At 54.0% G+C, this 15,306-nt stretch overlaps 1 protein-coding gene across 1 annotated transcript in view; it reads left to right on the plus strand.

Annotated features, from left to right (window-relative positions):
- lrrc71 (leucine rich repeat containing 71) overlaps positions 1-15,306 on the plus strand; it is a 67,587-nt gene that overhangs the window by 15,633 nt on the left and 36,648 nt on the right. The window contains exons 3-7 of the mRNA XM_052045882.1: positions 8,003-8,122; positions 9,503-9,652; positions 10,827-10,902; positions 13,814-13,888; positions 15,031-15,099. Coding sequence (XP_051901842.1) covers positions 8,003-8,122; positions 9,503-9,652; positions 10,827-10,902; positions 13,814-13,888; positions 15,031-15,099 — 490 coding nt within the window. The remainder of the gene's footprint in view (positions 1-8,002; positions 8,123-9,502; positions 9,653-10,826; positions 10,903-13,813; positions 13,889-15,030; positions 15,100-15,306) is intronic.

A 15,306-nucleotide genomic window follows, 5' to 3' on the forward strand; every position in this document is an offset into this window, starting at 1 on the left:
ACTTCCACAGCTTCCAGGCACATCTTCCCACCTTTGTCTCTAATCGGTCCTACCTTTAGTCTAGTCGTCCTTCTGCTCTTCACATGTGAAAAATGCCTTGGGTTTTTCCTTATCCCTACTCGCCAAGGCCTTTTCATGTCCCCTTCTTGCTCTCCTCAGCCCCTTCTTAAGTTCTTTCCTTGCTACCTTATATTCCTCATGAGCCCTATCTGATGCTTGCTGCTTACACCTTATGTATGCTGCCCTCTTCTTCCGAACTGGTTGTTCCACCTCTCTCATCACCCACGGTTCCTTCACCCTGCCCTTCCTTCTCTGCCTCACCGGGACAAATTTATCCCTCACATCCTGCAAGAGATCCCTGAACATCGACCACATCTCCATGGTACATTTGCCTTCAAAGATGTCACCTCAATTCACACTCGCAAGTTCTAGCCTTATAGCCTCATAATTTGCCTTTCCCCAATTAAATATCTTCCCGTCCTCTTTGCTCCTATCCCTGTCCATGACAATTCTAAAGGTTATGGAGCAGTGCTCACTGTCCCCCAAATGCTCACCCACTGAGAGATCTGCCACCTGACCCGGTTCATTACCTAATACTAGATCTAATATGGCATTCCCTCTAGTCGGCCTGTCAACATACTGTGACAGGAATACGTCCTGAACACACCTTACAAACTCTGCCCTGTCTAAACCTTTGGCACTAAGCAGGTGCTAATCAATATTTGGGAAGTTGAATCTCCCATGATAACAACCCTGTTATTCTTGCACCTTTCCAAAATCTGCCTCCCGATCTGCTCCTCAGTATCCCTGCTACTCCCAGTAGAGTAACTGCTCCTTTCTTGTTCCTAACTTCCACTCATACTGAATATAGAGAGGATCCTTCTATATTATCAGCCCTTTCTGCAGCTGTAATAGTATCCCTGACCAGTATCGCCACCCCTCCTCCTCTTCTCCCCCCCTTCCCTATCCCTTTTAAAACACTGAAATCCAGGAATATTCAGTATCCGATAATCCCAGTCTCTCCTCATTACTGAAACACTCCATCCCAGGCGACATTCTGGTGAATCTCCTCTCCAGTTCAATCACGTCTTTAAAGTCCTTAATATTAAAGCTTTCTAAAATGCTGCCCACGGTGACAGCGTCAGTTGTCAGGGACTTTATTGAAGGGCTGGAGTGAGCGAGCAATGTGTAACTGGCAAACTACGTCGGGATGGAGTTGGTTTGTTCTGGTAGTAGATGTGTATTAAATGAGATTAGCCGTTCTCCTGCAGCTGGGGTTACGTGTGCATTAACTGGCCTGCTGCTGCTGTGACGACAGTGGAGCTCCACAGCAACTCACGGTCTGTCAGAGAGCTCCAAAGTGTTTATCACTGTGAGCATAGAGACAAGCCAGTTGCGAGGCAGGTTTGATTAATGGCCTTCAGGAATTGTGCGTCAGAGGGGAAGGAAAGGTGCTGGTCTTCCCACGTCAAGTCGGTACCAAGGCTGGATGCTGACTCTAATAATCTCATTCAAAAAGTTCGCTCAATCCACCCCAGAAGCAGTCAATCTTAATCTCAGCGGCACGTGAATCTGAGGGAGTCCTTCATAGGAGGAAGGGTCTCAACCCAAAACACCCGTTAGCCTCTGCAGATAACCAGAAGATTTATTATCAATGACTTAGATGACATGAAATTTGTTGTCTTGCGGCAGCAGTACAGTGCAAAGACCTAAAATTACTATAAACTACAAAAATTAATAAATAGCGCAAAAATGGAATAATGAGGAAGTGTTCATGGACCGTTCAGAAATCTGATGGCAGAGGGGAAGAAGCTGTTCCTGAATTGTTGAGTGTGGGTCTTCAGGCTCCTGTACCTCCTTCCCGATGGTAGTAACGAGAAGAGGGCATGTCCCGGGTGGTGAGGGTCTTTCGTGACGGATGCCGCCTTCTTGAGACACCGCCTCTTGAAGATGTCCTCGATAGCAAGGAGGGTTGTGCCCATGATGGAGCTGGCTGAGTCTACAACCCTCTGCAAACTCTTGCGATCCAGTGCATTGGAGCCTCCATACCAGCCGGTGATGCAACCAGTCAGAACGCTCTCCACTGTACATCTGTAGAAATTTGTAAGATTCTTTGGAGACATACCAAATCTCCTCAAACTCCCAACGAAGTAGAGCTGCTGACATGCCTTCTTCGTGATTGCATCTGTGTGTTGGGCCCAGGATAGGTCCTCCGAGATGTTGGCGCCCAGGAACTTGAAGCTGCTCATCCTTTCCACCGTTGACCCCTCAGTGAGGACTGGTGTATGTTCTCCCGACTTCCCCTTCCTGAAGTCAGCAATCAGTTCCTTGGTCTCGCTGACGCTGAGCGCGAGGTCATTGTTGCGACACCACTCAACCAGCCGATCCATCTCACTCCTGTACACCTCCTCGTCGCCGTCTGAGATCCTGCCAACAACAGTGGTGTGATCAGCGAATTTATAGCTGGCGTTTGAGCTGTGCCCAGCCACACAGTCATGAGTGTAGAGAGAGTAGAGCAGTGGGCTCGAGGTGCGCCTGTGTTGATTGGTATTATTATTGTCACTTGTACCGAGGTACAGTGAAAAACTTGTCTTGCACACTGATCGTACAGGTCATTTCATTACTCAGTGAAGTTACATTGATTTAGTACAGAGTGCATTGAGGTAGTACAGGTAAAAACAATAACAGTACAGAGTAAAGTGTCACAGCTACAGAGAAAGTGCAGTGCAATAAGGTGCAAGGTAGATCATGAGGTCAGAGTCCATCTCATCGTATAAGGGAATCGTTCAGTGGAATAGAAGCTGTCTTTAAGCCTGGTGGTATGTGCCCTCAGGCTCCTGTATCTTCTACCTGACGGGAGGGAAGAGGAGAGAGAATGACCTGGATGGGTGGGGTCTTTGATTATGCTGGCTGCTTCACCAACGCAGCGAGAGGTAAAGACAGAGTCCAAGGAGGGGAGGCTGGTGTCCGTGACGCTCTGGGCTGTGTCCACAATTCTCTGCAGTTTCTTGCGGTCCTGGGCAGAACAGTTGCCGTACCAAGCCGTGATGCACCGATAAAAGTTGGTGAGTGTCAAAGGGGACATGCAGAGGCGCTGGTGAGCTTTCTTGGCCGTGGCATCTACGTGATTTGACCAGAACAGGCTATTGGTGATGTTCACTCGTAGGAACCTGGAGTCAGCGAGGAGGAGATGTTATTACCGACCAAGGTCTCCCGATAAGGAAGCCGAGGATACTGCCTGACCTGTTCAGTTCTTGGCAGTTTGTTTCTTCGAACAGAGGAAATGTTTGATTGTTGATCCTGGATCAGGAGTCATAGAGATGTACAGCACAGAAGCACTGTGTCAATACTGACCATTGTACTTGTACTAATCCCACTTAACTGTATTTCATCCGTAGCCTTCTGTGTTTTGGTGTCAAGTGCTTGTCTAGACGATGCGAGAGTCTCTGCCTCCACCAGCCCCTCAGTCAGCGCCCCCCGAGTCTGTGCGGAGTTGAGGGTCAGCGCACCTCATCGTCAACCTCCACTGTTATAGCGCCAGCCATCCTTTCTTCTGTTAACAAGGCCAAAAATGTCATGGTGCAGCTGGTACTGCCGCTGCCTCACAGTGGCAGAGACCCGGGTTCGATCGCGACCTCCGGCGCTGGTCTGTGTGGAGTTTGCATGTTCTCCCTGTGACCGGGTGGGTTTCCCCAAGTGCTCTGACTTCCCAGGTCAATGAGTTCCTCCCGCCCCTGTTTCAACGCTAATTCTGGAATTGTTTTTCCTCGGTGTACTTGTGTACGGAATGATCTGTGTGGAATGGGATGCAAACAAAGTTTTTCACTGTATCTTAGTACGTGCCACAAGAGGACACAGGTTTAAGGTGCTGGGGAGTAGGTACAGAGGAGATGTCAGGGGTAAGTTTTTTACTCAGAGAGTGGTGAGTGTGTGGAATGGGCTGCCGGCAACGGTGGTGGAGACGGATACGATAGGGCCTTGTAAGAGACTGTTGGATCGGTACATAATAGAGGGCTATGGGTAAGCCTGGTAATTTCTAAGGTAGAGACATGTTCGGCACAACTTTGTGGGCTGAAGGGCCTGTATTGTGCTGTAGGTTTTCTATGTTTCTCGGTTACAATAATGAACCAATTATCAAGTGTTCGCAGGGACGTAATCGCTTAAAACATTGGCCTGGAGGTTCTGTCAGGCAGGTGACAAAAACTAAGTCATTCAGGCAGTTTTTGAAGCATCTTCGAGGAGGTTTAAGGAGGGGTTTTCAGAGCATTGGACCCAGGCACAAAGCACAACTGCTGTTGGTAGAGTCATAGAGTCACACAGCACGGAAACAGGCCCTTCGGCCCAACTGGTCCGTGCCGACCAATATTCCCACCTAAGCCAGTCCCATTTGCCCACATTTGGCCCGTATCCCTCTAAACCTTTCCCATCCGTGGACCTGTCCAAGTGTCTTTTAAATGTTGTTAATGTACCTGCCTCACCCACTCGCTCTGGCAGCTCGTTCCATATACAGACCAAAGTTCCCCCTCAGGTCCCTATTAAATCTCTCCCTTCTCACCTTAGTGTCCTCTAGTCCTTGACTCCCCAACCCTGGGGAAAAAGACCATGCATTCACCCTATCGATGCCCTTCATGATTTTATACACCTCCATGAGATCACCCCTCATTCTCCTACACTCCAGGGAATAAAGCCCGAGCCTAATGCGGGCAAATGGGATTAGTGATGGGCAAAAAAGGTCGGCACGGATGTGGTGGGCCGAAGGGCCTGTTTCTGTGCTTACAAAAGCGGGTCAGGGGTTGGGTAATGGATAGCGAATGATTCACCTCCTGACAGATAGAAGCTCTCCACCATCGGCAGGCCACACATCAGAAACGAGAACAAGGAACGATACAGCACAGGAACAGGCCCTTTGGCCCACCATGTCTGTGCTGAAATCAATGCCAAATTAAGCTAATCCCTTCTGCCTGCACAATGTCCATCTCCCTCCGTTCCCTGCACATCCGTGGCATCATCTAACAGCCTCTTAAACCCCTCTATCATATCTGCCTCCACCCCCACCCCTGGCAGCACATTCCAGGCACCCACCGCTCTCTGTGTAAAAAAAGTTGCCCCGCACATCTCCTTTGAACTTTCCCCCTCTCACCTTAAATGCGCGCCCTCTGGTATTAGATATTTCAAACCTGGGGAAAAGATACCGGCTGTCTACTCTATCTATACCTCTCATAATCTTATAAACCTCTATCAGGTCTCCCCTCAGCCTCCGCTGCTCCAGAGAAAACAACCCAAGTTTGTCCGACCTCTCCTTATAGCTCATGCCCTCTAATCCAGGCAGCATCCTGGTGAACCTCTTCTGCACCCTCTCTAAAGCCTCCACGTCCTCCCTGTAATGGGGGGGGGGGGGGGGGGGGTGACCGGAACTGCACAAAGTGTGATGGGATACTCTCCACTTGCTGGATGAGTGAAGCTTCAAGAAGCTCGACCACACTTTGATACACCCCGCACCTCTCACTGTAACACCGACACACCCGGCACCCCTCACTGTAACACCAACACACCCCTCACTGTAACGCTGACACACCCCTCACTGTAACACCGACACACCCCTCACTGTAACACCGACACACCCCGCACCCCTCACTGTAACACCGACACACCCCTCACCCCTCACTGTAACACCGACACACCCGGCACCCCTCACTGTAACACCGACACACCCCTCACTGTAACGCTGACACACCCCTCACTGTAACACTGACACACCCCTCACTGTAACACCGACACACCCCGCACCCCTCACTGTAACACCGACACACCCCTCACCCCTCACTGTAACACCAACACACCCCTCACTGTAACGCTGACACACCCCTCACTGTAACACTGACACACCCCTCACTGTAACACCGACACACCCCGCACCCCTCACTGTAACACCGACACACCCAGCACCCCTCACTGTAACACCAACACACCCCTCACTGTAACACCGACACACCCCGCACCCCTCACTGTAACACCGACACACCCAGCACCCCTCACTGTAACACCAACACACCCCTCACTGTAACACCGACACACCCCGCACCCCTCACTGTAACACCGACACACCCAGCACCCCTCACTGTAACACCGGCACACCCCTCACTGTAACACTGACACACCCCTCACTGTAACACCGACACACCCCTCATTGTAACACCGACACACCCCGCACCCCTCACTGTAACACCGGCACACCCCTCACTGTAACACTGACACACCCCTCACTGTAACACCGACACGCCCCGCACCTTCACTGTAACACTGACACACCCCACACCCCTCACTGTAACACTGACACACCCTTCACTGTAACACTGACACACCCCACACCCCTCACTGTAATACCAACACGCCCCACACCCTCACTGTAACACTGACACACCCCACACCCCTCACTGTAACGCTGATACACCCCTCACTGTAACACCGACACACCCCACACCCCTCACTGTAACACCGACACACCCCTCACTGTAACACTGACACACCCCGCACCCCTCACTGTAACACTGACACACCCCTCACTGTAACACTGACACACCCCACACTGTAACACCAACACACCCCTCACTGTAACACTGACACACCCCGCACCCCTCACTGTAACACTGACACACCCCTCACTGTAACACCGACACACCCCACACCCCTCACTGTAACACCGACACACCCCTCACTGTAACACTGACACACCCCGCACCCCTCACTGTAACATTGACACACCCCTCACTGTAACACTGACACACCCCACACTGTAACACCAATACACCCCTCACTGTAACACTGACACACCCCACACTGTAACACCAACACACCCCTCACTGTAACACTGACACACCCCGCACCCCTCACTGTAACACTGACACACCCCTCACTGTAACACTGACACACCCCACACTGTAACACTGACACACCCCTCACTGTAACACTGACACACCCCACACTGTAACACCAACACACCCCTCACTGTAACACTGACACACCCCGCACCCCTCACTGTAACACTGACACACCCCTCACTGTAACACCGACACACCCCACACCCCTCACTGTAACACCGACACACCCCTCACTGTAACACTGACACACCCCGCACCCCTCACTGTAACATTGACACACCCCTCACTGTAACACCGACACACCCCTCACTGTAACACTGACACACCCCGCACCCCTCACTGTAACACTGACACACCCCTCACTGTAACACTGACACACCCCACACTGTAACACCAACACACCCCTCACTGTAACACCGACACACCCCACACCCCTCACTGTAACACCGACACACCCCGCACCCCTCACTGTAACACTGACACACTCCACCCCCCTCACTGTAACACTGACACACCCCTTACTGTAACACTGACACACCCCACCCCCTCACTGTAACACTGACACACCCCTCACTGTAACACCGACACACCCACACCCCTCACTGTAACACTGACACACCCCTCACTGTAACACCGACACACCCCACACCCCTCACTGTAACGCTGACACACCCCTCACTGTAACACCGACACACCCCTCACTGTAACACCGGCACACCCCACACCCCTCACTGTAACACTGACACACCCCTCACTGTAACACTGACACACCCCACACTGTAACACCGACACACCCCTCACTGTAACACCGACACACCCCTCACCCCTCACTGTAACACCGACACACCCCTCACTGTAACACCGACACACCCCTCACTGTAACACTCTGATACTCTGTACTGCTGGCGCAGATGAAGGAGTGGGAGGGAGTTTTAATCCATGAATTGAGACAGTAGCACAGTGGGTGAGAGGCTGCAGTGTTAGCTTAGCTCCGCAGATACATCTATCTAACTTTTATCGTGCATGTGTGCGTGTGCATGTGTGTGTGTGTGTGTGTGTGTGTCTCTGTGTGTGTCTGTGTCTGTGTGTGTGTCTGTGTCTGTGTGTGTGCTTTGTATTCACAGAGGACTACGTGTGCACTGGGAACCTGGAGGTTGACTTCACTGAACTTTGCAACCGAATGGAGATCCTGGAGTTCCCCCTGGTGGTTCCGAGACACCCAGCTGTCTCCCCCAACGGATTGTGTGAGCAGTTCCCCCTCCCACTGCCCTGCACTTGAGATTTGCCTCCCCCCGTCTGCTGATCCCAGAGTTTGGGACCGGGCGGGAAGCCGGACAAACCGCAACATTGCAAGTGTTCGGGATACCGGACCCCAAAGCAAGCAGCGATTCCCCGACCGGTCGCTGAGTGCCCAGCGTTGGCAGGAGTGGGTGTGGGGAGGACGTCGGGGGGTGGGGGGGTGGAGGCTGCAGGAGGAAGGGAGGGGAGGGGTGAGCTGGGGGTGGGGGTTGTGTGCAGAAGGAGGACGTCAGGTCTGAGCAGGGCAGGACGGTTCTGGGAAAGGAGGTGGGTATCCGCGGGAAGGGTGGAGGTATACAGTGCGGAGAAGGGACGGGCAATGGGCAGTGGAGGGGCACGTGTAGGATGGAGACACACGGGTGCAGAGGCGAGTTTTTCTTTGTCCCTCCATGGGGTACATATGTCACCAACGAGAGCAGCCTTTATTGGCCATCCCCTGAACCGGTTTCCTTCTCCGGCTGTTCCAATGGGCAATGCAGGGAGTCTGCACTCAGGCCTGGTGCAGACTAGCAAAGGAGGGCAGGCTGCATGGACAACCCAGTGGGCTTTTACCGGCACTCTTATACTGACACGGTTCGTGGTCACCGTTACTGGTGTGTGGGGGTTGGGAGTGGGTTCTTGTGTGTGGGAGGCGGGGGGCTTGTCCGTGTGTGTTGGTGTCTACCTGCATGTGTGTAAGTGTGTCTGTGTTTAGGTACAAGTGCTTGTGCAGCATGAGCTTGTGTGTGTAAGTGTGCGGGCGTGTGAGAGAGGTGCATGTGTGTGTGGGCGCGTGAGAGAGGTGCGTGTGTGCGCACGTGAGAAGTGCGTGTCTGTGTGTGAGAGGTGCGTGTGCGCTCGAGAGAGAGGTGCATGTGCACGTGTGAGAGAGAGGTGCATGTGCACGCATGAGAGAGTGGTGTGAGTGCCTGTGTGTGTGCGTGCGTGAGAGAGAGGTGCATGGGCACGTGTGAGAGAGAGGTGCATGTGTGCACGTGAGAGAGAGGTGTGCATGTCTATGTATGGGCGCATGCATGAGAGAGGTGCATATGCGCACATGAGAGAATGGTGCATGTGCGCGCGTGAGAGAGAGGTGTGTATGTCTATGTATGTACATGCGTGAGAGATAGGTGCATGTGCGCCCATGAGAGAGTGGTGTGTGTGCGCGCGGGAGAGAGGTGTGTGCGCACGTGTGAGGTTTGTGCACGTGCGTGAGAGAGAGGTGTGCGCGCGTGCGTGGGAGAGGTGTGTGCACCTGAGAGAGAGGTAGGTGTGTGTGTCTGTGTGTCTGTGTGTGTGTGTGTGGGGATCTGCGTGCTCTTCCTGAATCTACACTTCCCTTCCAGTGGACGAGATGCAGTCCCTTCCTGCTTCGGATAAAAGCTCTCCCTCGTCTGCTGCTGGGGGCAAGGAGCACGTCTCCTTCTTCAGGCCCTGCATACAGGTGGAGATGGAGAGCGACAGCCCCAAGCTGGTGAAGGCGATCTACATCAGAGGTACGGTGCTAAGTGGCGAGCTGGCGCTTGGCCTCAGCAGGAACGAGCCCTGTGATTAATGCCTGGGTGAATGCATTGGTGTTAAGGACTCACATTCACTTGGGAGCTTTTAACATAAAAATGTGATAAGGGGGCCAGCCCAGTGGCGCAGCAGGTAGTGCCGCTGCCTCACGGCTCCAGTGACCCAGGTTCGATCCCGACCTCCGGCGCTGTGTGTGCGTGGAGTCTGCACACTCTCCCCGTGACCACATGGGTTTCCCCCAGGGGCTCCGGTTCCCTCCCACATCCCGACGACGTGCAGGCTCGGCGGGTTAATCAGCCACTGTAAATTGCCCCCACTCCCACCTGAGTGTGTGGGTGAAGGGTAGAATCTGCCCCTATCTAACAGGCCACCTGTCTCCTCTCAATGATCCAGCCCAATGCAGATTGGGAGAGAACGGGGCAGTGGGTCAGTGTGGGGACTGACACAGGGCTGTGGGGAGAGCGGGGCAGTGGGTCAGTGTGGGGACTGACACAGGGCTGTGGGGAGAGCGGGGCAGTGGGTCAGTGTGGGGACTGATACAGGGCTGTGGGGAGAGCGGGGCAGTGGGTCAGTGTGGGGACTGATACAGGGCTGTGGGGAGAGCGGGGCAGTGGGTCAGTGTGGGGACTGACACGGGGCTGTGGGGAGAGCGGGGCAGTGGGTCAGTGTGGGGACTGACACAGGGCTGTGGGGAGAGCGGGGCAGTGGGTCAGTGTGGGGACTGACACGGGGCTGTGGGGAGAGCGGGGCAGTGGGTCAGTGTGGGGACTGACACGGGGCTGTGGGGAGAGCGGGGCAGTGGGTCAGTGTGGGGACTGACACGGGGCTGTGGGGAGAGGGGGCAGTGGGTCAGTGTGGGGACTGACACGGGGCTGTGGGGAGAGAGCGGGGCGGTGGGATTAGTTTGGGAATTGGTACAGGGCTATAGGAGCACTGGCATTAGTTTGGTAATGACAGAAAGCAGTGGAGAGAGAGGGAAATGGGATTAAGTTGGGATTGAACGGGTGTGGTGAGATACGAAGTTTTGCACAGTGACATTAGGTTGAGTGGGACAGGTGCAGAGCAGTGGGATTTAGTTAACTAGGTTTATTTATTGATGTTGCACCTGGGAATAGAACTCTGACTAAGCACAATACATCTGCCTGCTTTCAGCTTGGGTGATCGATCAGAGATACATCTTCATTTTACACAAGTGCCTCCCTGCCCTCACGGCTCTGCACACAGTCAGGTATTAGTGTCGGCTACTCAGTCTGTGTACTGATCCCGTGTGTGGTACCCACAGTCTGTGTACTGACCCCGTGTGTGATACCCACAGTCTGACCCCGTGTGTGGTACCCGCAGTCTGTGTACTGACCCCGTGTGTGATACCCGCAGTCTGTGTACTGATCCCGTGTGTGGTACCCGCAGTCTGTGTACTGACCCTGTGTGTGATACCCACAGTCTGTGTACTGATCCCGTGTGTGATACCCACAGTCTGTGTACTGACTCTGTGTGTGATACCCACAGTCTGTGTACTGACCCCATGTGTGATACCCGCAGTCTGTGTACTGATCCCGTGTGTGATACCCGCAGTCTGTGTACTGATCCCGTGTGTGATACCCGCAGTCTGTGTACTGATCCCGTGTGTGGTACCCGCAGTCTGTGTACTGACCCTGTGTGTGATATGCACAGTCTGTGTACTGATCCCGTGTGTGGTACCCGCAGTCTGTGTACTGACCCTGTGTGTGATACGCACAGTCTGTGTGCTAATCCCGTGTCCTCTCCACTCTGTCCCTTAACAGCAGTCGTCCCCCCAACTTCCCGAGAACCCTATTGGAGTTTTTTAAGGAAATCTCATGTAGGGTGGATAAGGGAGAGGCTGTGGATGTTGTGTATTTGGATTTTCAGAAGGCCTTCGACAAGGTGCCGCACAAGAGGCTGCTTAATAAAATGAGAGGTCATGGAATTACAGGAAGGATAACAGAATGGGTGGAGCATTGGCTGAGAGGCAGGAAGCAAAGGGTGGGAATAAAGGGATCCTGTTCTGGTTCGCTGCCAGTTACCAGTGGTGTTCCGCAGGGGTCGGTGTTGGGGCCGCTTCTTTTTACACTGTATATCGATGATTTAGATGATGGAGTGAATGGTTTTGCGGCTAAGTTTGCAGACGACACCAAGATAGGTGGAGGAGTAGGGAGTATTGAAGAAACAGAAAGGTCGCAGAGAGACTTAGACAGTTTAGCAGAATGGGCAAGGAAATGGCAGATGAGATTCAATGTTGAGAAATGTGCCGTTGTACACTTTGGAAATAGAAATAAACGGGCAGATTATTATCTAGATGGGGAGACAATTCAAAGTACAGAAGTACAAAGGGACCTGTGGGTACTCATGCAGGATACCCTAAAGGTTAACCACTGGGTCGGATCAGCAGTAAGGAAAGCGAATGCTATGTTGGCATTCATTTCGAGAGGTATAGTGTATAAAAGTAGGGAAGTGTTGATGAGGCTCTCTGGAACACTGGTGAGGCCTCATTTGGAATACTGTGTGCAGTTTTGGGCCCCACATCTTAGGAAGGATGTGCTGATGTTGGAGAGGGTTCAGAGGAGATTTACAAGGATGATTCCCGGAATGAAAGGGCTGACATGTGATGAGCGTTTGTCGGCTCTTGGACTGTACTGGCTGGAGTACAGAAGAATGAGAGGGGACCACATAGAAACATTTCGAATGTTGCAAGGACTGGACAGAGTAGATGTGGCCAAGCTGTTTCCCTTGGTGGGTGAGTCCAGGACCAGAGGGCACAGTCTTAGAATTAGAGGGTACCTGTTTAGAGCAGAAATGAGGAGAAATTTCTTTAGCCAGAGGGTGGTGAATTTATGGAATTCGTTGCCACATACAGCAGTGGAGGCCCGATCATTGGGGGTGTTTAAGGCGGAGATTGATAGGTATCTAATTAGTCAGGGTATCAAGGGATATGGGGAAAAGGCCAGGAATTGGGGCTAGATGGGAGAATAGTTTAGCTCACGGTGAAGTGGCGGAGCAGATTCGATGGGCCGAATGGCCTACTTCTGCTCCTTTGTCTTGTGATCTTGTGATTAATCCCCCCCACCCTAACCGCCGGTCCACTGTTCCCTTGACAATGACACACTTTCCTCCACTCTCTGTCTGTGGTCCTCCCTCTCCCCCACCTCCCCGCCCTCTCCCCCCTCCGCGCCCTCTCCCTGCACCCCTTCCATCTTCCCCCACCGCATCTCTCCCCCTCCCCCTCTTCCCCCCTCTCCCCCTCTCCCCCCTCTCCCCCTCTCTCCCCCTCCCCCTCTCCCCTCCCCTCTTCCCCCCTCCCCCTCTCCCCTCTCCCCTCTTTCCCCCTCTCCCCTCTCTCCCCTCCCCCTCTCCCCTCTCCCCTCTCCCCCTCTCTCCCTCTCTCCCCTCCCCCTCTCCCCTCTCCCCTCTTCCCCCCTCTCCCCCTCTCCCCTCTCTCCCCACCCCCTCTCCCCTCTCCCCCTCTCTCCCCTCTCCCCCTCTCCCCCTCCCCTCTTCCCCCCTCTCCCCCTCTCTCCCTCTCTCCCCCTCCCCCTCTCCCCTCCCCTCTTCCCCCCTCCCCCTCTCTCCCCCTCTCCCCTCTCCCCTCTCTCCCCCTCTCCCCCTCCCCTCTTCCCCCCTCTCCCCCTCTCTCCCCTCCCCTCTTTCCCCCTTCCCCCCTTCCTCCCCCTCCCCCCTCCCCCACCCCTGCACGCCTCCCCCTTCTCTCCCTCTCTCCCCCTCTCCCCTTTCCCCCCTCCCCTACCCCTCTACCCCTCTTTCCCCCCTCCCCTCACTCCCCCTCACTCCCCCCTTCCCCCTCCCCTTCTCTCCCTCTCTCTCCCTCTCCCCTCCCCACTCTCCCCCCACGCCCTCTCACCCCCTCCCCAATCCCTCTCCCCACACCCCCTCGCTCTCCACCCTCGCTGTACACCCTCTCCACCATCCCCCACTCCCTCTCTGCCCTCCCCTCTCTCCTCCCCACCCCCCTCCCTCCCCCACCCCCAGTATTCTCTGTATTCACTCCCCTCTCCCATTCGGAGGAGAGAGGGTGTCTCCGTGTGTGAGGGAGCCACAGCTGACAGGGACTGAGTCCCCGCTCCCCCCGCAGTGCCGCTGAGCTCACCTCCGTCTGTGCCCTGCAGCCTCTGGAACGTGGGTCTGACCAAAGTTACCTTCGCCGCCCTGGTCTCCATCCTGCGCCAGTGCACCACTCTCAGGTAAGAAACACGTGACTCGCAGGCAGAACCCCTTCCGCCAGTGTCAGTGCTGGGTCGGTCATCTCGGGACACTCAACTACTGATGGGCGCGGGGTGACCTGGAGGTGACTTCAGGCTTCTGTACCTCCTGCCCGATGGGAGCTGGGAGAAGGTGGCACGGCCCGGATGGTGGGGATCTTTCATGATGGACGTTGCCTTCTCGAGGCAGCACCTCCTGTAGATACTCCCGATGGTGGGGAGGGGTGTGCCCGTGATGTATTGGGCAGAGTCTGCTACTCTCTGCAGCTTCTGCAGGTTCAAATTGCCATACCAGACTGTGATGAAACCAGTCAGGACACTTTCAACAGTGCATCTGTAGTAGTTTGTTAGAGTGTTTGGTGACTCAGGTCCTGGGAAAGTGCATACATGATGCAGACACGGGAGACCGCAGATGCTGGAATCTGGAGCAACACACAAAGTGCTGGAGGAACTCAGTGGGTCAGGCAGCATCTGTGGAGGGACGTTTCGGGTCGAGACCCTTCATCAGGACTGACTGGAGTTTTAGCCCAGATAAAGGGTCTTGACCCATAATGTCGATCATCCATTTCCCGCCACAGATGTTGGCTGACCCACCGAGTACCTACAGTAGATTGTGTGTTGTACGTGATGCAGAGTGGGTATACACACCAAGGAAGTTATACGCATGATGCAGGGGGGGTATACACACCAGGGAAGTTGTATACATGATGCAGAGTGGGTATACACACCAGGGAAGTTATACACATGATGCAGGGTGGGTATACACACCAGTGAAGTTGTATACATGCCAGGATGTTGTGTACATGCTGGAGAGAGCGTGTACGCGCTAAGGAAGATGTATACATCATCCCGACTTGGAAATACTTCACTGTTCCTTACTTATTGCTGGGTCTTACTCCCGGAACTCCCTCTCCAACAGCGCCGTGGAAGCACCTTCACCACACGGGTGCCACGTTTCACGAAGGCGGCTTGCCCCCGAGGGGCATTGGGGATGGGCTATAATCGTTGCTCTTAACAGTGAGAAATGACGGATAACTCGAGAAGCTTACTCCGGGGAGGGTGTGGTTGCGAGCTGGGTTGGGGTGGGAATTGATCCAGACTGACTCCACAGCTATTGTTTCCAGGTCCGTGGTGCTGGATGGAAACCCAATTGCCCAGCAGCCCTATTATCTGCTGATGACCGAGGGCAGCCAGTGAGTAAAACCAGATACCTAAAGTCTTAGAAACAGGCCCTTCGGCCCACCACATCCCTGCTGACCCAACTGCACCAACCTAAGTCCCCAGCACTTGCTCCTTGCCCTTCCCCACCTTGGTGATTCTAGTGGTCATCCAGATACATCCTCAATGTTGTGAGGGTCTCTCTGCTTCCGCTACCCCACCCCCCAAGGCCAACAAAGCTC

This window comes from Pristis pectinata, chromosome 40, assembly GCF_009764475.1.
Source record: "Pristis pectinata isolate sPriPec2 chromosome 40, sPriPec2.1.pri, whole genome shotgun sequence".
Taxonomy (NCBI): Eukaryota; Metazoa; Chordata; class Chondrichthyes; order Rhinopristiformes; family Pristidae; genus Pristis; species Pristis pectinata.